This window comes from Monopterus albus, unplaced genomic scaffold (genome assembly GCF_001952655.1).
Source record: "Monopterus albus unplaced genomic scaffold, M_albus_1.0 scaffold27.1, whole genome shotgun sequence".
NCBI lineage: Eukaryota > Metazoa > Chordata > Actinopteri > Synbranchiformes > Synbranchidae > Monopterus > Monopterus albus.
Genome location: NW_018127907.1, coordinates 1,932,788 through 1,959,322, shown reverse-complemented (window position 1 = coordinate 1,959,322; position 26,535 = coordinate 1,932,788). Strand labels below are relative to the sequence as shown.

Below are 26,535 nucleotides of genomic sequence, written 5' to 3'. Positions count from 1 at the left end.
ATTATTATTATTATTATTATTATAGAGGCAAAATCCAACAAATACCCCCCTTGAGCAAGCACTTGGAGACAGTGGGGAAAGTTTATTATTCCATCTCACAGTTTCTTTTCTTCTGTTTCTACGTGTCTTTGTGTTATTTTGTATGTCTTTATAGTTGTTTTGTGTCTCCTTGTAGTTGTGTGATTAACTTTCCAACAAGAAATGTTAATAGTCAGTACAGCAATATATGTAATGCATTATTTAAATTCAGATTTGATTCTCCAAATTATGTTTATTTTATCAATGGGAGGACACATCTCTGGTGGAAAGTAACTAAGTACATTTACTCAAGTATTGTACTTAGAACAATTTTGAGGTATCTGTACTTCAGTATTTTCATTTTCTACTACTTTGTACTTCAACTTCATTACATTTCAATAAAAAATATTGTAACTTCATGTATTTGATAACTTTAATTACTAGTTACTTTTCAAAACACACAAAACAAAACACAGTATAATCACAAGCTTTACTGATACTTGGTGTAAAATTCACAAGCTACTCAGCAGTAATTCATATAAGCATATAAGTAGTTAAATGTGATGTACACATTAATAATAATTGAATAATATGATGTGCTTCAATCTAAACAGCACTGTTTTCTATTTTGCATGATGAATACTTTTACTTTTGGTACTTTAAGTATATTTTCTGCTAATGTTTTTGTGCTTTTACTTAAGTAACATTTTGAATGCAGGACCTTTACTTGTAACAGAGTATTTTTACACTGTGGAATTGTTACTTTTACTTAAGTAAACAATGTGCACTTCTTCCACCATTGCATACTTGTTGCAATTTATTCAAGGGGGTGTTTCACCAGTGGTTCAGTGAGGTTGGGTTTGTCACTCCAGGGCACTTTGCATCCGAGCAATGTGGTTGTCCTGCTCCTCATGTCTTGTTTTTCAGTATGAAAATTGGCGTGGTGGCCCTCTCTCCTCTAATCACTATCATCATGCACTAATGATGCCAGAGATGGGTTCAAAGCAGTCAGTTGGGGTCGTGCTGCTGCCCCCTCCCCTGCTGTGTAGATTGATATCAGTGCTCATCAAAGAGTCCATGAGATATTTTCTGTTAATGAAAAGAAACCAATTCCCCTCACCCCCTTTTAACTTGCCTTCTGATTGTATAATTGCCAAGATAGTAGATATTATAATTTTCAATGATGGCAGGTCATTTATAGTGGTTTTAGTTATTATAATTATAGTGAAAGTAGCTCATTTAAGTACAGATAGTGCATTCAGAATTGTAGCAAGTGGATCCCTTAATTACTGGGTTTATATATGATTGTTCTTATTAGGTAGAATTGGGATGAAAAATTAATAATTCTTCTTCTTTGTGTGTATCACAATGCCTATGTCCCTTGCATTAACTAAGATTTTACACATTGTTTGAAAAATCAAGTAAAAATAGGTCAGGATTTGGCATCTCCCAGATATCCTACCTCCTCCATGACATTCTATTGCCTACAGTTCTCCTTTGTTGTTCTCTTGGTATACACCAAATAGAAGTTAAATATATAGCATCTTAAGTGTTTTTTTTTTTTTATCAGCATCCATATTTTTTGTTTTCCTGTAAGACATTAAATTATTTTGGATGACTAGAAACGCATAGTGTAATAACTACACAAAATGTAATAAGTGTATGTAATGTAATAAAAAAGAAATAAAAGATAATAATGTAATAATCTTCCAATAATGTAAGAAAAAATGCAGTTGAGGCCTATTTATATATTTCTCCATCATCCTTTGCATTTGTAAACAGTCTTCTACAGCTCTGTGTTAACTCCACTAGACCACACCCATTTTAAAGTGATCCAATCAAATCTGAAGTATTTCTTTTGAATTACTGAAGCTAAGGACACTCTAACTTTCATTTCATATGTGACTTTAGAGGGAACATGCTCGGTGCTAAAAATAAGTCCAACTGGGGTAACAAATTGAGGTTGTCCATCCATCTATTAATTATCTATAGCACTTATCCTGTAGAGGGTCGTGGGAGCTGGAGCCAATCCTAGCCAGCACTGGGCAAGAGGCGAGGTCGCCAGTTTATCACAGGGCTGACACACTGAGACAGACAACCATTCATATTTACACCTACAGGCAATTTAGAGGCACCAGTAAACATAACCTGCACTGTGGGAGGAGGCCGGAGTCCCCGGAGAGAACCCACGGGCACAGGGAGAACATGCAAACTCTACACAAAAAGGCACTGGTTAGCCATGAGGTTTGAACTCAGAACCTTCTTGCTGTGAAGTGAAAGTGTTAACCACTGCACCACCATGCCGCCCCAAATACAAGTTGTAAACAAGGAAAAAAACTACTGCCCCAACTGAAGTTCACAGACTGATTTTCATGCATCCTCGCAGCTTTTCTTGTGTAATGACGGGTTGTTACTGACATTTCAGAAGTACTTGTTTTTCACATAAATAGGTGGCTAATTGGGCTAACCTGTCAGTTTGTTTACATCCTGACTGAACATTGTGTTCAAGCTATTGTTGCGATGGTGCTCCATTCCAAGATCTCAGCGGTCACTTTGGTGAGTACAATGTTGAGCTGATTGCTCAAGCTGCAAAAAGAAACACATGTTATAATTTACCTTAGTCATCCTTTAAATTAGTTCATCATATTGGAAAGTAAACCCACCGTGCACTTCTGTGCAACATCCCCAGCTGTAGTGCTGAGTGCCAAATCCAGTTGGTGAGTGTGGGTTTCGGTTTTGGCCTCTGTATATACCCAAAGGTTTTGTTTATGCACTGTTTTTAAAAAACAACATTTAAAAGGGTTTACGTCAACTTTTGAGGTGTTGGTAGACATAATACTAATCTCAGGGCAGAGCCAGGCTAGCCATTTAGGTTGGACATCCAAACACAGATTTCCTATTCCAGCCAAGTAATATGACGTGGTCAGCTAGTTGCTCTGATAAATATACTGTATGTATACATCCTGGAGTTCAGCTTTACAAGAAGAGGACAGAGAAATTTTGATATGATACACTCCAAAATGCCAAGAGATAACAGTAGAATCAACACAGGGAGACAGGATTTGAACATAAACATGTTTTTCGTTATTTCTTTGCATCTTCTGTGGAAATGAATGTGTTTGTGGATGGTGAACTATTCTTTTAAGCCCCCACCACACATTCTTCATCTGCTTTTCTACCTCCATCTCTTTCTTTTTGGATGACTGTTCAGGACGGACGAGAGATTAAAATAAACCAAGAGGAAAGTGAGAAAGAAGAAGTGAATAAGTTAATGGGACAGAGAAGGAGAGAGAAAGACAAAGACGAACAAGACAAACTGGAGCAACACAGATAGGAGGCAAAGATAAAGGAATGAAAAGATGGAAAGAAAATAGGAGCAAGAGAGACAATGAGATATAGTGAGAGAGACGGAGAGTGAGGGCGGGAGGCGGAGATGAATTCAGTGGCGTTTCTCTTTGCATGCTGTTAACAGGCTTATAGCAAATGAGTGCATGGTGTATTATCAGGCTTTTATACACTGAGGTAACACACAACACACACACACAGTCATAATCGAACAGACAGACGTGCATATACAGTATTACACATATGCCACCACACATATAAGTGCATACAGCATAGTCGTGCAGACTTATACTCCCAAGCATTTACACCAGCAAACACATAAATATAAACAGATGCTGACAGTCTCTCTCTTTAACACACACACACAGGCACACACTGTCATTAGTATGCTGTGGCACAGCACTGTAAGGGCAGCAGAGGAGTATGATGAATATGTTTTTGGCACAGAGCAAAGAGACAGAGCAGAGGAGGGAATTGAATGAAAGAACAGAGGAGAGAGAGATGGAGGAGAGTAAACCAGAGATAGTAGGAAAGAAAGAGAGAGATGTTCTTAATGACTTCAGAAACTGACAGAAAAACAGCAACCCAATTACTGCTGCAGGACTGTCCTTTGTCTTTGTATCTCCCTGCATCATTTCTTTCCTTTCTCCCTGCGAGCTTGTGATGAAAGATCACCTTGGTCAGAGCAAAGGCAAGCTTAAAAGCTCTGTTTTTCTATAAAAATACAGTTGCAGCTGGTGAAAATGTCTAGCGCACCGGGGACCTTGTACATGTCTGCTGCACACTGCGGCATAGTCAGCTAACTGCAAAAACATTCAGACATGTTTCCTGAGGTGGCTCCATACATGCGCACTGTAAAAAACTTGAGGAAATATCACAGGAGTTTTAGCTTTAGTTGTGTAGCCTTGGGACAAATCTGTGGATAAAGTTGGCTATAGTTAGACGCTAGTTAGTGGAGCTGGTTAGTGTTAAGTGGAGCCAGTAATGAAGCTGATAATTTGATCAGGACACAGACTCACTAATCCTTTACAGCAGACATTTTGACATCTTTGTAAGAAAGGTACAAGCGATGTAATAACATTGTAATAACATAACAGCGGCTTTGCCATAACAGTGTGACAATGAGCCAGCAAGCACAACAGCAAGATGCTTCAGTTGAGGCAGCTAAATGGAATCAACCATCAGGTTTTTGTATTTAAACCTGTACATTTTCTACTGTGACATGTCAAAAAGCATGACTTGCTGACAATTATCACACCTTTACATATTTAACCGAACAGTTTGACTCCACTTTTGCCAAATTGTAAAACGTTTTTTTCATCTTTACCTCAGGTACATCCGTGTATATGTACATTTCTGAGCATACAGGCAGTGCCACACCCAGTCCTGCTTTTAGACTTATTTTGTTCCACTGTGTCAGTGATGCACCAGGAAAAAGAACTGAAGAAGAAGACATTTAGCTGGCCAACAGTACAAACAATCCATGACCAAAATATCTGAAAAAAAAGTCTGAATTGTTTGGTGAGAAACACAGAATGTAAACATAAGTGTGTTTAGGGTACCTTTAAACATGTGCAGTCTGCATCTGCTGAAAATGTTTTTTGGAGTGAGGAAGGCTGACTCTTCAGCAACAACAGCATCTAAAGCATGTAGTTATTGAGCAACCTCAAATCACAGTTTGGGCTGCAGTGACAAAAATGTTTTATAAAGAAAATCTGAAAAGGCAAAGCAAGTGTGGATGTTTGTAGAGAAAAACACTGGGACACAGGTCAAAACACTGCATGAAGCACAGCTTTAATTAAAGAGTCAGACCTGAGTTTTTGGAATGATTGTGCTTATTTTTTACTGTGGTTTTTTTAAGTTGTTTGTATCACCTGCTTTTTGTAAGTGGCTGCTATGATGCAGTAAATGTGTGTTATTTCATTATTCTTTAGGTTTAGTGCTGATTCTCACTAAGTTATATCAGGTTATATCAGAGTACAGTAGGTTGTTTTGTGTACACTTTTTTGCAGAAGTGCAGCAGAATGTATCCAGAAAAAGTAAAGTGCAGAGGCCACTAATCGACCTTGAAGCAGAGAAAACTTGTCCTGTAACAAACAGTTAGAGCAAACTGGACGATCAGCTCAAAGTTAGCAGAGTGTGTGAGGGTATAGAAAGGCATCGGTCACTAGGTTCAAACAGTTACTGAGTAAAGAGATGGAGTGAAAGCTTAAAGGCAGGTGAGTATATAAAGGAATCTCATATTTTTGTTGAAATGAGGGAAATTGGGAACAACAAACATTTGTTCATTTTGTCTGTTTCTGCATAATTTGTGATTTAAGCATTATTTAGTTCTAAAATACTAAAATGGCTCGCCTTCAGTTCTACAGATTCCAAATATTTTTTCTGAACGCATCCCTTTGGAAGTAGAAAAGTCTTTATTGGACTGACCGTGTTGAATCTAACCAGCAGCCGATGCAAAGATGTTAAAATTTGGGATACAGAATTTCTTTGTTTTGCACTATAAAGATCCAGTAGCTGCTGTATTTTCAGCAGTGCAATCTGTCCGCAAGAGTTGCATCAGAAATTCAGGATTTTGAACGCAATGTTCAGGTGTTCAGAAACGCTTTACTGTATAAAGTCTCTCACGCAAAGTACAGCAACATCACAAAGACAAGCGAAGAATCATTGTTCAGTGACTGTTCAAGGTGGCGCGGGGGTGTTTAAAGCCTTGTTAAAACTGTATCGCCAGGCCTGACGTGCATGAGAACGAGTGGAGAAGAGGGTGTGGAGGTTTTACAAATAAACATACCGTGCACACACACAATACTAAGTGTTTTACATCTCTAAGGCTTTAAGGTTTGAATTGTCCTGGTTCTGGTAAAACAGCTTGTCTTCTTTGTCAGGAACAATACTCAGTACTTGTTACAGAGGAGACTGTGTGAATAAATACTGGTCGGGATGATCTTTATTTAAGCCAGCAGCTAGCTAAACATATCCACAGATAACCTATGATAGATCATCTTCTTGAGCCCTTCAAGTCTTCCAAAGCTAAAGATCTGAGGAGGTTTGTTGTTCTAGCCTGCAGCAACGCATCGATCTATCAGAAACCTCACTGGTCCAGTTAATCATCTTATTCCTGGAGAGAGAGAGAGATAAACAACAAGCCTGAGGCAAGAAAAGGTGCCTGTTTTCTTTGAGTAATTCATTTTAATTGTTGGGTTTCGGTGCTCGAAGATGAATTAATGGCTGATATTTGCAGAAATTGAGTTTACCGTTTTTGTTTTGTTATTCTAATTGATGTAGTCATGTACAAAATTGACTCACAGTTGACAGAGGGAGGAAAAGAGGATGAGATGGGAGTAGGAGGGATGAGGGAAGGCTTCACTGACAAACTTAATCATCCCAATCTTTCACTGAAAAGAGGGAACGTGTGAGGAAGAAAGAACAGAGGGTGAAAGGACAAAATTGGTGACATTATGATGTTCTGTGGTTAAACTACTGTTATTATATTATTTGAAATAGTAATTTGTTATGTTTATGTTATGTTATGCTTATGACTCATTTCTGAATATATTACAGTTTTTCTTATATATATATATATACATTCTTTCCTTTGAAAAACTATGACTTTATTCCCAAAATATTAGGAATTTGTTCTTGTAATGTTATGAGTTCCCATTGTCTCAGATCAGCAGTGACTCTGTTATTCCATTGTACCATCCTATATCCTCTAGTACAAACCTACAGACACGCAAAAATGAGAAAATGCCTTTGTACTGGGAATTTACAATGTACATGTTCAGCAGTAGTAGGAGTCTTAGTAGTACAAGAGGCAGCAGTATGTGTCTTATCTGCAGGGTTATTAATTATCTGGAATATGACACTGAAGAAAATAGCATATGAACATACAGTACATCATGTTAAGAATATTTATCAGGTCTAAGTGGTATTTATTAGGTATGCTTTAAGTCTAACAATCTCTTGTTGTGTGTTTGCAGAGTTGGATTTATAGTCTGACATATTCTCACACCTTTTATTTTGCCAGCAAGAACCATGCCAAGAGAAAGAGTTAATAAACTTATTGCAAAGCTTTCTCATCATTCTTCTTCCCTGTCTGTCATAATGAATGTTACCATGTTACAGAATACAATGTAAAAACCTCACATTTGCCTGTTAACCTGAAGATAATCAGTCAGAAAAGAAGCACACATAGTGACATTCATTAGATATTGGTCTTAAGTCTTTTTCTGCTGCAGGTAATTTCATTTTATACAGTCTTCAATGCAACAGAAACGTGTCCTGTCTGCTAAACAACACGGTGTTCTACTTTCTTTAACTGCTCAAAATTATGTTGACATAACTTTTCTGTGTATTGACAGGTGTCTGACAAGCCCAAAGCCAGAGGCACAGCCCTAAGGTAAGACATATAGCCACACTCTGTGTTGTAACACTGTAATGTTGTGATGCACAGTGTTACAGATTGTTAGGTGTGATTAGTTACATGTTGTATTGACTCTGAAAAATACAAAGCTATGTTCACATTGTGGGCCGTAATAAACAATTCCAGTCTTTTTGTTAGCTCCAACACTGAATGATGGCAACAGATAATATGTTTAAAATAAAAACACACACACATTGACTCCGATCTGACCTCTGAGAAAGCAGTCACAGAGACTGGTTATGAACTGGACACAGGACCACATATGCAAGTGGCCCAGATCTGATTTGACAAAAATTTGATTTGGTTTGTTCACACATCCACAAAAAGATGAGAGCTGAGTCACTCTGAGAAAAAAGAAACTGAACTGGAGTCTATGTGGTGTAAACTACAGTAGGTAGAGTTTGCATTTGGGCATTTAGCTAAAGCACCATCAGGAGACCCGAATGTCTGTGGTTGCAGTGTGTGACTTTCACTATCAGCCAACCAACAAGCTATAAATAAGTGTTGTTTGCCCTGAAACATACAATTGAGGCGGCCAAGGTCAGCACTGGATAATTCTCTGGTCTATTCTTTTTCTTTAGTTGTTATTGCTAGCACTGTTAAGGTCAAAGACATCACTGAGAGGAGTCCAGAGCCAGTGATGTAACCCCTCAGAGGTCTACAGCTGTATTATTTGGCTAGATTTCACATTAAACCTAAAAGATCTAGATGCAGGTGTTATTGATGCTGTATAAGTCTTTAGCTGTGGATCAGAGATTCTTTCCAGAATCAGTCATGTTTGAAGGTTATTGCATAAACAATCACTATGAAGCTTCCTGCAGGTGTAGTGGCTTTAATTCACTGAAACATCTGGGATGGCAGGTGCCCACTTGATAACCTCAGTCAGCAGCCTCCACTCACACAACTTTACCATTTAAAATTAGGCAGCAGATGTCCTCTATACTCACTACTTGTAGGTTAGTGCATAAAAATAAACTGTGCTTCTGTGTGCTCACCTGGAGTCATGGTTCAAATGATGAAATAAAAACTGCTGCGTATCATCATGTACATGCACAGATAATAATAGAAGGTCAGCAAGTCAGATTTCTTCAGGCTTCTTTCTGATAAATGTAGTCGCATTATAGCTTAACCAGATTTAACATTTGATGTTTGTCCAAGAGGAGTGAGCATGTGGTGAACATATGGGTGAATAGCGAGGCGGTTATGTTGCTGAAATTAAAAGCTTTGCCCTGGCTGTAGTAGTGGGTTTTAATTTAACTTGCTTAGAAGTGTTCAGAGCTTTCTTCCTTGTTATTGCTTTGAGATATTTTAGTACTTGGTACAGTGTTTTTGGTTGTGTTTGTTATCTTGGGTCATTTAACGTGTAATTGTGAGGTAGGTGAGTGTTATGGTTTTACTCCCCTGCATTTCAGAGGAAAATATTGATATTTTTCTTTGCTGCATTTATTTGACAGCTTCAGTTTTTAGTTTCCTCACAGATTAAGCTTTTTTTTAAGTGATTCTGTAATAAAATTATACATTATTAGAAAAAAAAGGGCAGCAGTGCAAACAGTATAGATAAATACATAATACACAAAAGTAGCTACACCACGCAGTGGTGACGTTGAAGTCACGGGACCGTGCTGTAGTTCGTTTATAGCCTAACAATAGCTTTTTACATCTGGCGATCATATTTGGGCTTCAAAATCATAAAAGCGGCGTTCATTTGTGAAGATTATCTTGCTGAACAAAACATGTAAATATCATAAACTGCTGTTTGTCACAGAGCTTATTTTCCACAACAATCCAAAAGCCTGTGGGAAAATCCAAATGGCTTTTTTGTCGAGGGAGCCTCGGTGATGCTAACTTCCCGGGTTGGCCTACAAAAATGTGTCATACAACACTCTATTGTTTTGTTGTCATTGTCGGAAAACTTAGCAATTTCAAGAGCCAGTGAAGGGTGATCACATTTGCAGGATTTCGTTAACCAAAACTCATAAATAGCATATAGTGTTGTGATGTCAGTCCAACTAGTATTACAGGTTTATGGTATGGCTGATAATATTTTCAGAGATGTTTTAGTCATCACTGATAAGTCCAGCTCTCTCTGCAGGATTATGTGTTTGTTGTTGTTTTTGTTTTCATCATCAAATTTTATCTAATTATGGGGCAAAATATAATTTTCTCCTGCTGCTTGTAATTTGTAATTTGGATGAAGGTAAAACAAATAGAAATAAGCCGAAGACAATGTTGAACAGTTGTCTAATATAACTTTTCTTATCCCTGTCATTTCTAGAGGCGAAAGGGTCCATTTCCATTATTTTATACATTTTGCCATTTAGCACTGTGGGTGACACATTACTGTCTCCTCGAGGAAACATGTTCCCTAATTAATCATGAGAAGAAATGTTGGTTGCATTTGTAACATCACAGAATATTGAAGAGTATTTGTGTAAACAGCTGATTTTGGCACCGAGATCAATTTTTCATAAGTTCATCTTTTTCTTAGAATGTGTTGTGAAGCCCAGACTGGTGCATAAAAATATAAGAATCTTTTAATAATGAGGCGCGTTGTGTTCACAGTCTGAGGCCATTAGTATGCAAGTCTGGAGTGTGACTGCATGTGTGTGAGAGAGAAAGAGAGAGCGCCGTGTGTCTTTGTGTGCCCCAGGCCATGTGTTACTCTGCTACCACTAATGAGCCTATTCACTCTGCAGCCCAATCTACTGAACACCACACACACACATCCGTGGGGATGCTGGGACTGGAGATGCTGCGAGCGATCCACTGGCTACATCCCCCGCGCAAAGCAACTCACACATTCACACATACATACACTCTCACCCACACTCCTCACACTCCATCCCTTATAGACACACACATTTTTTTCCCCTTGCACTGACAACCTCACCCACATACCAATCATTATTCTGCTACCACACACAGCTAGTGACCCTATCCATACCGCCAAAGTGTATATTAGACTGTATCATTTTTATATTACTGCTCTGTAATCCTTAAAATCTTTACACTGTCTGCTTCCCCGGATTTTCTTCACTATGTGCATCTCTCATAATATATACCCTGGTGAGACAACTGCCTGGAGTTTTATGGATTTTGTTCTTTTTTTTTCTTAATAATTTTTACTAGTAATACCACTAGCAATAAAAGTATTAGTAGCAATCATGCCGTGGGTAATTATAATGGGAGCAGTATCATTAGAGGCCAACTTAAGGGAGATGAATGTGCTTGCATGTAAGATCAATAATAAACAGGCTGCTAATGCAGGTGGTCAAGTCAGTTTGCCCTGTGCTGCATACACCAACAGGAAACTTAACTGAAAATTTCTGGCAGAAGAAAACTCTTTAGTTAGTATTTTAATGAGGAAACCTTGCCTACTAATTAATGATTCCACTACTAGCTGCAGGCATTGTGGCTCAGCTCTGTCTCTGAAAGTGTTCAGAAGTGAACACAAAGCATATTTTAGAGGTAGTGCATATTGGACTCTGAGCAGCACATGTTGAGGTGCTCACAGGACAGTGTGAGTTTAAAATGTTTCAACGTGCAGACTGCTACCTGTGTGCCTGTGAGTGCTCCGCTGTAGGCCTATATGGCGCAGGGAGAGTACAGGATGTCCAAACTTTGGCACATGCTGACCAGTTGGAAGCCCCACTGGCAGCTGATGTGTTCACAGTTGCTGGTTGACATGTAAACCAGCATGAAGCAGGAGGAGCTCAGTGAACATTCAGTACCTTTTGGAATCAGTTTAATACTTCTGAGCAGAGAACAGCTAATTCTTATACCTTTATGAGGTATTTGAATACTTGTCATGACAAAAACTGGGGGAACAAATTTCTGTTTTCATATTTTGGCTTGGACCTGTCCCCTAGCTGGTCCCCTGTGGAGATTACACCCTAGTAAGAAGATTATCTATGGCTATAACATTCACCCTGTGACAAATAGCTACTAATACACTTATTCTGCCACACCAGTCTAGACAGTCTAACATTTAATTGTGTTGGCAATTACAGCTACATAACTTTAATGTATGTAAATGTGCCAACACAGGAAAAGAGTTAACATGGCCCTCAAAACAAGCCACAGCTTAACCATGTGTGCACATGTGCATGTCAAATAGCACTACACCTCTGGTGACAAGAGGAAAATGTGCATGTCAAATAGCACTACACCTCCGGTGACAAGAGGCAAGTACATAGAAAATCTAATGAAAGAACTGGACTTTTTAGTCTGTTTTTTAATCCGATGCCATGTTGTTGTCATGTTATAAGGTAATGATGGGAAAGATTCCCATGTTTAAGACTTGCAAGTGTTATTGGCAGCTGTCACTCATCTTGTGCTGCTGTTTCTCAATAGTTACTGAAGATTTCGCCTGCCTTTATCAAATAACACAGACAAAACAAAATAGGAAGACAAACATTAGCTACACTGCCTCAAAGAAAATCATACTACCTGGCAAACAAATTGCTAAAAAAAACTAAGGCTAGTGTACAGAGAGTAATTTGAACAAGTGTAATAGAGTTGTGACCATCGTTTACTGCTGTGTTTTACATTAAAAGTGCGTGTTTGTTCAATATAGTGCTATATCTATAATTGCTAAAGTTTAATTACCTTTAACTGTTTAGGCATTGATTCTGTACTTTTTATTGTGATATATCAGAGTTTTCAGAAAAAAAGGTATTTTCCTGTTGCAGTTATGATTTGGAGGTTGATGTGAACATGTAGTGTGGGAAACTAGTAACTCACAGGAATGAGACCAAGTATGAAAATGGGCAGCAGAGTTTTAGTTATTGACAAGATTAGAGGGCAAGCCAGAATAGATACTATTGCAGTAATTGATTATGAATGTGATAAAAGCATTTCCACAGCTGAGAAAGACAGAGAAGATAGAAAACAGGCAATAGTTTTTAAATGTAAGAAAGCTGCTTGGACAATATGGTTAATGTGACGCTCACATGAAAGTATGGGCTCAAAGTGGAAAATGAGACCATGATTTCATATGATATTGCTGAGAGGAAGTAAGTAGAAGATGAAGAGAAGGGGACCAAGCACTGAATCTTGGGGGGCACATAGTTTGAGAGGAGCAGTCTATGATTTACAGCTACTGATGGATATATATTGATGTCTGTCCATAAGATGTGATTGAAACCAGGAGAGGGCAATTAGCACATTTGTGCCACAGTCACATGGTCATGTGTAAACTGTTAGTCAGCTACACCTAATTTCTGTGCTGTTAGTACACTAGATTTTTTAGACATATGCACTCACAAAAACACTTCTGTTGTCAAAAAAATGACTCAAGGTTAACCCTCGGTCACACCATAAAGTGGCTCAAAGCAAAGTTTGGCAAAGTTTACAGGTATCTTTGCCAAATGAGTGGCATTAGAAGCTTGGTAACAGTGGTGATATGCACTAGTTAACCACTAACAAGTTAGAAACATTCTAACACCAGTCAATCACAACAGTTTGGCAAGCTAACTGTTGGTCAGCAATTAGCTAACTATCAATTAGCATGCTAGCTTAGTTGCTATTGGAGCAATAAGCTAATACAGTTTATTCAAGAGATGAGTTTGTAACACCCCTGCTGTCAATTACAGCTTTCTGCAAACCATCACTGTTTTGTGGAGCAGTTTGTAGTCCAGCCTGCAGATGGTAAAAGTGAACTGTGAAACACATCTAATAAGCTACAAGAGCTTCCTTTGCTTTGGACTCTCAGATTCTGTTGTTCCTCAAAGATCATAATTGTCTAGATTGAATTATTTCCCCCTGTAAATGGGCCCTATATGCACAGATCATGGCAGTGCCAGGGAAATGAAAAATGAAATGATTTTATTATTCTGGTGTGATCAAGCCTTTGAAGTTCTAGCATAGTGTGGGCATTTTTTTCTGGGACGATAGTTTGAGAAAAATATTTTACACTGGAGTGTTCACTTCTGCACTCTGGTCTGTTTGGCCTGGTGAAATCAATGTCTTTTAAATTCATAGCACACAGAGGCCCTTGAAAATCCTGTCTCTGTCTTTTTCCAAGCAGGTGGCCATGATAACCTTAGGAAAAACAAGGGTAAGACATTGGCAAATTAAAGGCTTTACGTCTTTATGTTACACTGTAACGATACCAGAGAAGTTTACGTGTTAATCAGTATCTGCTATAACTCAGCTGCAGGAATACAAACTTGCTAAAAAAGAAATCAGTAGTCTCACTTCACTTGTCCTGCAATGTGACTCACAAGAGATGAATGAACTCATATGTTGGCAGGTTAAAAGCATGACAGGTCCAGCAGTGTGTGCGCAGATGCCAGTGAGATGCCTCAAGTGTGACATGAGCTCAGATGTGAAACTCTCCTTCAAACACTGTCAGTCCTGCTGCTGCCAGGGAGCATTACAATATACACAGTATGTAGGAATGGAAAACTATTATAGCCTTCCCCACAGTACTGCCCCGGGCAAACGCACACACACACTCAGCTGTACACACTCATTCACACATTGCTAAATGCTAGAACCAATCAGGTGGAAAGCTTTCATTTTTCAGACCTAAAATTCATAATTTATGATCCACAAGGACCCATCCACAATAAATATACTACAGGAGATAAAGTCCTCTTGTATGTTTTTGTGACTATTTACAAAATGAATTTTTTTTATTTCTTCTAATTGGTTTTTCCTCTTTTGGTGACTGAGACACATTCAGTAAACAAACAACAAGACCATCAATGTATACATACTGTATAGTGGATCTATTTCTTTATGTATATTAGATAACAGTCATACTCCCTAGGACTCTCTTGCAACATTTTATTGCAAGGCACCAGCATAACCACCCTTTAATAGCAGAAAAATAAAACATCCCCAAGGTCTATCTTGTATAAATGCTCTCTGTATGAATGCTGCATGCCAACCAACATGGCCTCAACACTACCCTCTAGTGCTGCAAGGTACTTGGCAGGCCGGCAATGCATGTCTTGCCAACGGTCTCTTCTAATTAACAGATTTATGTATGACAATTAGCAAAACTTTAGTTACAAACCATAAAAATGTTCATGCAGTCATTTTATAATTGTCTAGAGTAACATGGCATCACATACTGTAGGTTGGTTTAAACAGGTAAACAGAAACAAAGCTGTAATGTGCAACACGCACAGTTTGGAAATTAAAACTGGTGTTGCAGTTCCAGTTGAAATATAGACCATTCCTTTTTGCAGGAAATACATGAAGAAAAAACAGGAAAAACATATTTTCTTCCATAGTAATATTGCAGCAACACTTGTACAAAAAAACACTAGAAAAATGACACAGGTGGTATCCAAATAAACACACACACACGATTATTACCTACAGAATGTATAAATGGTGGCCCTGCGATGGACCGGCAACCTGTCCAGGGTGTACCCCACCTTTTGCCCGATGCCGGCTGGGATTGGCTCCAGCCCCCCTGTGACCCCGTTCGGGACTAAGTGGTATAGAAAATGAGATGAGATGTATAAATGGTGTTTGTACACTTCTGGTACAATAATGTACCAATGCCTTGTTAGTAGGTTAAACATTTAAAAGACACAATACAATAACATAACTGCAATAATTTCATAAGTCCTGTCAAAATGCTCAACATGTCATAGACATACACACATCCCAGAGTCAGATAAACACAAATACACACATGCTGGAGTCTTTAAACATATGAGAATGTTTGACAGAGCGAGAGACGGTAAAGCCAGCTGTGCAGTGGGACACCCTGCAAAGAGGTGGGCAGAACCAGTGAGCTGAGGGCAGATAAGATGACAGATGCACTGAGCCCAGATGGCCTCCACATCTTCACTTTACTGTGCCATAATACCCTCAGAGTTCTTTAGTTATTTATATTTACCTGTTTTTCAGTATAATCCCCCTCCTCTTGGCTCAGTTACATTTCGTCTCTGGTGGCAGTGGTTTATCTGAGTCACAGCCTGTCTGGCTCAAAGCCCTCCACTTCATTGTCTTTAGAGGCTGATCAATTCCATTTTCCAGCATAAGAAATTGGGAGGAGGAAAAAAATACTGTGGCAGTCAATTGTCTGTTGATTTTTCTCCTTCTGAGCTGTACACTGTAACACAGTTGGACCCTGGAGGGTTTATAAGAACACACAATGGAAAGCATGATGATCATAGAATGCTAATCTCTATTTCTTTTCTGAAATCATGTATGAGGAGTAGGACAGTAGGTATACTGTACATAATAAAACACTTAAAATTCTAAAACAAGAACTCCTAGAGAAATTCTTATTTTGTGTTATTCTTGTACTGTTTGGATCTTTTATTCTTGTTATAGATGTATCAGGGTAGTTTAATAAGTAGTCAAAAGTCTTTCCACTGTATTCCAAACAATACAGTTGTTCACTTTCCTGTAAATGTGTCCTCGAAGACATGATGAAATAGAAGATTAGACATATTTCATTCTTTCAGAAATACCCTCTAAAGTAAAGGACCTCTGAGGTTATGGAGTTCATGAAGTAAGTAAGGACCTTTATGATACAACCATTACACAGAGGTGATAGACAAGATATTCTCTCAAGTCAAGGCTGAAAATACAAAATCTCAATCTGGAGAATGAGTGACTGAGGTGACTAAGGATTTGGCAGATGTCTGGAGAGTAGAGCAGCGGGAGGGTAAAGATCAACCACGGCGTGCTACTGTAACTCATGAAGAGGAGAGTGGAAGCTAACATTAGTTACTTTAGGACTCAACATCAGTATTAACCTGAATGCTCAACCTTATCTCCTGTAAATTACATGTATCTACTATTAATTGGCCAAATACATTTTCAAGGTAATATAATTGCTGTGCAAAATAGGTTTGCTGGCAACGGTCATGTCCTTTTACTGATAACATTACTGAACTAACATTGCAGGTGTCCCTCTGGTGTAATTTCAAAAGACAGTATTTGCTTACTGCCAGTTCTCTACTCGACCTTGTCATCGGTTCCAGCATGAACATTGGCATCTTTTCAAACTCACTATAGAGCCAAATGTAGCGTCTAGCTTAGCTGCAACCTGTAAGCACAGTACTGTATGTCGGAGTCACATAGATCTTGTGAGGCCCATTGGACATATCAAAGCAACAGATACAAAGCATTTTGTAAGGGCTGTAAGACTTTCATGTCCCCTGTTGTGCTTGCGATTGTATCACATAAATAAACAGAGACACCAAAGCCTCCACTGAAGCCTGAAGATCTGACTATTTTGTAAGCCCTGCCTGTGTTACTTATGCAACGTTGACACAGGCATCCAAATAAAAATACTGTAGAGTGAAAGCTCTGTGTGCTAAATAAACAAAACATTTGTGTTGAGCTCTGATATAATTGGACAGAAATAAACCTGTATGAAACACTGAAAGAAAAAATAAAATTACCCAAACAATGGATGAAACTTTACTCTGTGGTCAGAGACCTACAGTATGTGAAATTCCCATACTAACTAACATACATTTTACTACTGTATATTTAAGTTTGTAACTTGTCTGTCAGTTGAGTCATGCAGATTTAATGCTATACTAAAGTTTGACTCATCATTCCTGAATGAAGTGTATATGTCTTAATTTCTAGAAAATATCAGAAAGGTGTCTAAAATATAAAAGAAGAGAAGAAAAGAAAAAAGAAAATTAGTGTGTCACTCTGCACCAGCTGGTGTTGCATTTTGATTTGGCTCTGACTATGGCATGCAATTATTTTCGACAGCTGATGGCTGATTTCTGAGGGGGGGGAGCGAAAGTGAGCCGGATGCAGTGCTTTCACAAAAATACTCATCTCTTTTTTATATTGTTCCTCCAAAGCATACTGTTTCTTGCCAGAGTAAAACAGGCTAAAGAGCACTTGAGTGAAAATCTCATTGAGAGGAAAAGATGCTCCCACTTTCCTTCAACGGCACTAGTTAAATAAAAACACAAACCTACCAGTGTGGGAGCTATAGACTCATCTCATTCTGTCTTTTGACAAATGAAAGGATGATATGAAACGCCATTAAATGACTATCGTCAAATTTATTAAATGCACCTTGCCCAATTTTGTCTAGTATGTACGACCCACTGCAGACTTTATCTCATCGAGTAAAGGAGACACTTCATGTTGCAGTAGACTTAAATCATTCATTCTCCCATGTGTTGCCTCAGGCATGGGGCTATGGGCTGAGCGCTCTCAAAAACCCAGTATTTCCAGCACTAATGAATAAAGTGAGAAAGGCACAGTTCTACAGAGCAGACGATTGATGTTTGTTCTCACCTTGATTTCTTGCCAAATGTCTTATCGGCAGTGTGGGCTAGTCCACCAGGGGAAGTGATTTGTTTGGCGGTGTTAAATTGTAGGCACTCATCAAACAACAAGGTGCTCTGGATGAAAGCATCCATCAAATGGTATTATTTTTGTGGTATAGTTTAAACAGTTGGATTGTGTCTGTTATATATAATGTTTAGTCTGGCTGTACAACCACCCCCAGTCGGTCAGGAACAAATGGAGAGTCCCACAGCTGTAGTTGAGGACACTGAGGCCTTGTCTTCTGAAATATAGTATTTTTAAGCTTTGGAGGGTTTAGTAACCTTGGGTGAGTTTCTCATTTTAAAATGTATACATTTATTAGCTTAACTTCAAACGAGTCCTCCGACCTATACAACACGTGGTCGTTTGTCTCTTCCTTCTCATATGACCCATAGGAGTGTCTCATTAAATAGTGCTCCTAGAGTAGCAGGAGAAATTGCAACAATTCCGTCAACATTATGGAAAACGTACATCACGCCACCACGCTCTAGGGCATTTGTCATCATGGATACGACCATAAAGATAGTAGCTAGCTAACAGTAAACTACTGGAACTCTGTCCTCTTGGAAATTCTCATAAATGTCATAAATATGACATTACCAGTATGAAACCATCATGGCTTCATTATGTTTTGCCCATCAACTGTAAAAATGATGGACAGGCTAAGAGTTCCCAGAAGTGAAGCCACTGGGACGCAATCGCCTCCTGGTGGCCGGCTGCAGTATAAGTCATAAATCTCATTTCCTCCATGTTAGTAAATGTTAGCCAAACTAAAAACTCAAAATACAAATCAGATGCATTTCTCCCAGAGATGACTTCTGTGGTTTTCGGTAGATATTATCACTCTGATGTGTGCACAAGTGGTCTTTTTTTTCTTTTGGGTAAGTTTGTTTTTCACTAGCCTATGTGATGATATAAAAACCTCTGGTTGCTACTGTGCAGAATGTGGTTGCAAAAAAGCAAGATGGCAGCTGTTGTAGTCTCAGTATCTTGGCTTCATCTTTGCATAGCAGAGGAAGCTGGTGACACCTTGTCCATTGAATGTATGTTGATGGTTTTGCCACACAACATACTTGATTCAGTTTAGGCACAGAAGCTACTTGGTTACATTTAAACAAAAACTCTTGGAAAACAAGCCATACACTGGAATTGAACTCAGCTGTCCTGAGGGAAACTCTTATGTTTTGTGTACCTGGCCTTCCAACCCAAACCTCTTCCTAATCCAGACTTTGTGCCTCTATAAAATGCATCATGTTACTTACTCCTTCATAATTAACACTGTCACTAGATGTCATTAAACTATAACATGTGACATTTTACTATAATAACCTGCTGTCATATTTTACAGGAAGTATTTTTAAGATATGGTTTTTGTCCATCTGATTTTTATGCTGGGTGGCATACATAAAAACATAATTTATACCTTTACTTTAGGAAATTAAGTTCCTATTTTTCTAATAATTTCCTTGAATGTTTCCGGTAAATAACTGTAATCTGGTAGTAATCATAGGGAAAACAGAGGCAGTTCTGAGAGGTTGTTTTGTTAAGAGATTTCTTCTTAGATGTTTTTGTGTGCTGCAGTTTTTTGTTTGTTTGTCTTTAATCTCTACATTGCACTTCATGTGCATTGTGACTCATTTGCTGAGCCTGTTTCCATACACCAACTTTTCCACCTTAGATTAGCATAAAAACTTTTTCATGTTATTGTGAATCAGGTGAATGGAAACACACGTAATGACTGCTGGTGTGCTCAACAACATCACAGCCTTCATAAAAATCTTAGTTCCTAATCTTGGTTCATTGAAAAACATTTCATAGATGAATTAAAGTATTACACCCAGTAGGTGCTCCATAATGTGGTTGGTGTTTTCTTTTGGATTTGATTGGAGAGTTGTAATGAGTCTCAGCTGAAAGCAGCTGCTGACTCACAGTACTTGGACATCAAAAGATTTTTTTTTAAGGGCAATAAGAGACATAAAATCAGACAGACAGAAGTCCAAGATATGTCTGCTAGAATATCACCAGCTGTCTGGCATCTCTACCAGGGTCTTCCAGTAATCCATACATGAACAGAGTGTTCACTGTGAAGAACTGAAACAATGTTTGACGGTCCTGATCCGAGAAATGTCACATCTGACTGAATTTAACGCATCGATTGTCAGACTCCATCTTATTTCTCATCAGGCAGAGGAATGGTGATGGGAATTGCAGCTCTTCTTACAGAGCTGATCGTTCAGCTCAGCTCAGCTCAGCAAAAAAGAGTCATCTCTTTCAGCTCCCAAACAGCTCTTCATTTAGTGCTACGTCTGGCTTTTATAATTCAGCAATGTTTTGACCTATGGTTGGTATGTGTGCACATATATCTCTCAGAACCTTCATATTCTCTTTCCTAATGCTGCTGTTAAGTTCATATCAAATAACATAAGTTAAATAAATAAGTATCCTAAACACATACTGGTCTCTGTGCTCCTCCTCCCTTTTAACCTGACTGTATGATCCATGTCCATCATCACATGTGACTGGTTGCACCTCACAGTATTGCACTTCATATCAACACAATATTCAATCTGTGAATAGCGTGCCCTCGGTCCAGTAGTGTGGCAAAAACATTATCCTGTCTAAAACAAGCCGGCTCTCAGATGTGATAATTCATGTAAAAGAGTGGCTCATAGAGTCGACTTGTTCACAGATGACACATCAAGCAGCTGATGGACACAAGGCTGTAATACCTTATATAACAATATGAATAGATATAATTTTTGAAAACAACCATATTGGATGAGTTTTGGAAATCGGATTATGCTAAAGTCCAGTACCAACATTTTTATAATTCTTTCTTTCAGCAATGTGTGCATGGCAGTTTGGTAAATTTAAAGCTGCACTAATAGATATTTTTACACAACAGTGTGTCAAGTGTAACACTGAGCTTTATCGCCCAACTCTACATTTCAGCTCATTTTGCTTCAAAGTCCGCAACTGTTTGGGTTCACCATCACCAATCTCATTAACCTCATTTTTGGCAGTGGGCAGCTATTTTTAACAAAAAGACTGATAACCCCTCAGCACACTAACTGCCCAGCAGCAAATGTCACACAGACAGTGTTGGCGAATAGTAGTAGCATTTAGCTGCTAAAGAAGCTTGGAAAATGATGGAGACCTAAAACAGAGCTAAAAGCAGAGTGGGCACTGGACCTGAATTCATCAGGTAGACAAAAACTCTCAAAATAAATGCTATTGTCATTGTTTATTTGCTGGACATGTAAAAAGACAAAAGATGCCATTTCTACTTTATACAATGATAATTTTGTGTTTTACATATTTAACACAGTATTACTCACACCGTTTATATGATGTAGGATCACTCCTTAATTTAGTAGATGTTGCTCTTATAGCCTCATCTTGTTGTATTTCTTTGCCCTGCTCACAGTCATATGGAGTGATATACTGCAGGTTTTTGTGTGTGTGCACTTGTTCAATTCATTCCCCAGTGCAGAAACAAGGTTATCTAATAGAAGCTTCAATAGCCCCGACATATTCAGAACTGTCACCACACAATGCTACCTGCATTTTGTAAAATCAAAACCTAACTAGCATTCTATTGGTTCGAGTCAGTTTCTGAAACTGCTGCAATATGTTTTCCAAACACCAAACTGTCAGTGAGTGCATGGAGGAGGGTCTGCATAAAGAAGATTGAAGCAAACAGACACAATCATGTACTGCATGCAAAGAGTTTAATTCACTGCTTTGCCAATATTGTCTTAACTATGATGCTAATAGAGCAAACTGAGGTGAAAATTTAATTGAAATTGAAAGACAGAAAGGGCGGGAGAGGCAAAGAGAAGAGAAGAGATGAGTAATGATAGAAGAAGAGAAAACAGGGCAGAGCCTGCATTCATACAGTATCTGTCACCGTGTGTGTGTGTGTGTGTGTTGCCTGAGGAACAGTTGATGGATTTCCTGCTTGACTGCTCACACAGATTGGTGCCTGCTGTGATGGCAGCCTTGAACTTAAATTACGTACACACTCACACTCACAAAGAGAGAACTACACATAATTGCAGTTTCTGTGTGTACAAGAGCGCATTTGTGTGTATTTATAAGTTGGGGCAAGAGGGTGTGTTGCCTCTAGGAGGTCATTTTAAAGCACTGCGGAAAGATGGATGGACACGAGACCAACCAAAGCACCAGAAAAGATGAATACAATTGAACCAGTTTAAAAAGCTGTATTTATGAGCTTATTAATAGTAGTTTATTGCTGTATATTCTGTCAGATGCTTTGTTTTTGTTGAATCAGTATCAAGGTGATGGGCTTTTCCAATTATTATTCTTTCTCTAAAGTGGCAAAGGGAGATAAAGACACAACATAATAGGAAATCAAAGTCTGATTTATGCATCTTAGAGTTTGTTGAAGTGAATTATGCTGTTTATGTTTTTGATAACAGTGCTTATTCCTCTAAATCAAGTCCATAGATGAGATTACTGTGTTGTCTTGAAATTTCTAGTGAAGAAGTGAGTTTTCTTCCAATGGACTGGAGTGTAGAGGATATTTTCTGAGCAGCAAGGTATACTGTGCCAACTAGAAGTCTATGTAAGAATGAAGAAGAATGAGATGAACATCTGGTGACAGCACTTGGGGAAATTCACCACAAGAAATACAGATGGCTGACAAATTAAAGGCAAAACCTGAATGCTTGATCCCTACAGCCAAGGGATCCGGTGGCTCTGTTATGCTGTGGGGGGCAATTTGCTGCCATGGTTTCTATCTACTTGTCCCCTTAGAGAGAAGGGTCACTGCAAATCAATACAAACTTGTTCTGAGTGATCACCTTTATCCTGTGATGAAACATTTCTATCCTGATGGGAGTGGTCTGTTCCAGGATGACACTGCTCCCATTCATAGGGCACGAGGGGTCACTGAATGGTGTGATGAGTGTAAATATGACATGATTCATATGCTATGGGCTTTACAGTCACCAGATCTCAACCCAAATAAACACCAATGGGGGATTTTGAGGGAATATCTCTTAGAAGGTGTTCATCCCTCCAGTCAATCACTTAATCAATCAATCACTCAACCTGGTTTGCAGCCAAGTGAATACAGACAAACAACAACAATAAAAACAAGTAACATTATCAGTGGCACAGCATAAGAACAAAAACCCAAAGAACTAGCTGAGAGGTTTTAAGAGTCAAAACTTTGACAAGAATTTAGAATTCAGGCCTTGTGGCAGGAACCCTAAAACAATGAGTAGATGGGAGTAAGTCACACACTAAACAACTAGACAAGCCAGAAAAGCCTCAGCCTTCATACAAACATGATTTTTAAAAGGTGTTTTGCTGGACAAGCTAAGATTTTTGTACCACACTACACTGCAAAAAGACAAAATAGAGTCATTAAAACTACAATAAAACAAAGTCATTGTGACTCACAAACATTAAAACATTAAGGTATAGATTTTGTGCTTTCCTATGAACCATATCAACATGTTAATCAAATCTCAGTTTGCTGTCTGTGACTGTTCAAGTTTTTTATGCAGTAACTGTCCACCAGAGCAATATCAGTGTTCTATGATAGTTAGTGCAGGACAAGGGGAAGATTTCCTAAAATATAGTCATGTCCTTTGTTTTGTCAACACTGAGATAAAGGAAACACTGCTGGTGCCATAAAACTAAATCTTTGACTAAAGCATCATGTCAGGCTCCTGTAAAAGACTGTATCATCAACAAATTTTTCAAATCATGGTGCCTACAGTCCACATGTCGAAGTGTCCTTGGGCAAGACACTGAACCCCCTGTTGCCCCCGATGGTTAGAGCCATCAGTTGAGTTAGCGCCGCAGATGGCTGCCTTGGTTCTGTACCGGAAACAAATTCCTTGTGTGTGTAGCATGCTTGGCCAAATAAAGGTGATTATTATTATTATTATTATTATTACATAGTTTAGAAGTTGAAAGTCAATATACAATAGTAGTCCAGCAACATTTCTACCACTTTATGGGCATGACAATCAAACATTTCAGCTAATTCACATCAGCTCATGAAACTAGACTGATTTCAATCTTGAAACCAAAGCCAGAGGACAGTAGGTGCAAGGAAGGGTGTCGTGTTCCAGCAAGTGCTCAAAATAATGGCGACACTGTTTGAAATTACACTGGCAAGATGATTCAGTAAAAATGACAGGGCCTCATTCAATAGCTGTGAAGAAAACATGATCCCTACCGCACATGCAAGCGTCATTTGTAAGTTGTTTATTTTGAGGATGATCCAGCAGGCTGTCAAATTTGAGGGAATCAGAGGGGCTTTGAAGCAGTTATGGTTTTGTGTAGATATAATTACATGTGAAAGGTCATTCTAAGATGTTTATGAATTTATGCTTGTCCAAATTCAGCTCGAGAAAGGATGAATCACATTCCCCTCATTTGTGGGAAAGGTTGAGTTTAGAGTGGACAGAGAGGTTTTCCCATAGAAAAATGACTGAATTTAGATTCTGGGTTCCTTTGGCTCCAGAAGGTTTATGACTCAGTGAAAAGAAGTAATTGACTTGAGGTAAAATTTTCATTGTGACATTGCTATTTATTCAATTAAGAAGAGCGGAAAGTTTGTTCACCATGTTCTAATTCTGACAGCCAGCTGGAAATGGTTATACACAGGTGTATTATATTGTCATTGGACAAACAACGCATGGGTATTCAGTTTTTTTATATATGACTAATTTAGACCTGTTAATTGTGTATTCTGATAGTTTATGAGGTCGCCTACTTCTTGCTTGAACTTCAGGGCTCTAGAAGATAATGTAAAGCATCATCTGATCAACAAGCGATCTTGGTTTCTGGATTTGCATATTGTACTTACCTTCTTTTAGCTAGAAGCTGGTTTGTTTATAATAGCACTGGCAATGAGGTTAAGTGATGTAACCTCATTAACAGTGAAACCATTTTTGCTTGGTTACATTCTGACATGTTGATTGTGTTTTTTCTTCATTCATTTTTGTCTGTTTTTGTTTTGTTTTTCAGCGGTGCATCAGGGAGCAGCAGTGAATCAGAGAGCAGTTCTGAGTCAGACACTGATGAATCAGAGAGCAGCTCCAGCGACAGCGAGTATAACCAGGCCTCCCGCACAAACACTCCAGAGGTAGGACGACAAGTGTGTTTCTGTGAGTTGATGTGTGCGTGTGTTTATGTGTATTTTCTGAAACGGTGTGTACACACAGTGGATAACATGACATTTGGGATGAAATAGGTCAGACATAAAACAGAAACTGTATTTATAACAAGCAAATTTAGAGAAAGAAGAAAAGAACAATATTTTATTATTAACCTTAATTTTATTGTTCCACATGCATATTTATAACCCTGACAGTAAATCATTATTGGATTCATCCGAGGTTTTGTTAAACCCAATTATCGAAATCTCATTTTGCTGCTTCCCTTTGTTGTTGTTGTTTGTTTGTTTTGTTTTATGGAAGTCAGAGGTAGTAACATTTGATTTTGGTCCAGAAGTCCCAGTTGAACAATAAAAGCAATAATAAAAAATATTGATAATGTCAAGGGTGTCTTCAGCTCTGACAAGTGTCTCTAATTTTGTTTACATTTCCTAAAGAGACAGATGCAAGTTTACTGCCTTCTTTATTCTCCCTGATTCACCACTATTCAGTCTGACTGCCTGTACATTAAATGGTCCCCTCACACAGTCTCTGGGTGGTGTTCTGAAAGTCATAAAACTCCAACTGCAGAAAACTGAATTATAACATTATTTATCACATTATTTTAACGGCTCCACGCTGCCTGGTTTCATGGGCTTGTGCAGTTATACACACTGAGAAAAAGAGAGAAATCCAGAGGAACAAAAAGACAATGATGTCAGTGGTGCATGCAACACATATGCAGTTATATGTTATGGTATGAAAGAGGATAAATCAAGTTTCTTTCAAGATTTCACAGATTTTTTTTTTTTTTTACTTTTGCAAAAACCACATTTTATCATGTATGATATCACAGCAAAATGTTTTTGACACAGCAGATGAAATCACATCTGTACTTCCCTTGAATTGTTTAGCAATGCATTTAGTTTTGTTATGACAGTGACCCTATAAATACAGCTATACTTAGAAAAACGGACACGTGTTGTTACTTCTGAAATATTTAATAGTCCATATATTGTTTTTTCCCACTAGCCTGAGCCCCCCTCCACCAACAAGTGGCAGCTGGACAGCTGGCTGAACAAAGTCCAAGCTCAAACTAAACCGCTGGTTCCCGCACAGCAAGAGCATCATGGAACAGGTTGGTAGATATATAGGCAGTAACCCCTCAGTTCCACTGGATGCGGCTGTATTGTGATCTGTCTACTACGCGGTTTTGATCTGTCCTCTGTGCGGCTTCACCCCCCACTGGGTCTGTCTGAAGAGCGACTCCTTGTGGTGCAGATTTTTCATGTAGGATGTTTTAGTTTTTGAGCCTCTACAGTAAGTAAGCTT

General features: G+C 38.5%; 1 protein-coding gene across 1 annotated transcript in view; it reads left to right on the top strand.

Moving 5' to 3' along the window:
• The window catches only part of aff2 (AF4/FMR2 family, member 2), a 159,342-nt gene that overhangs the window by 106,805 nt on the left and 26,002 nt on the right, over positions 1–26,535 (top strand). Inside the window, exons 10-12 of the mRNA XM_020595533.1 lie at positions 7,725–7,762; positions 25,076–25,193; positions 26,236–26,341. Of these exons, the coding sequence (XP_020451189.1) occupies positions 7,725–7,762; positions 25,076–25,193; positions 26,236–26,341 (262 nt within the window). The remainder of the gene's footprint in view (positions 1–7,724; positions 7,763–25,075; positions 25,194–26,235; positions 26,342–26,535) is intronic.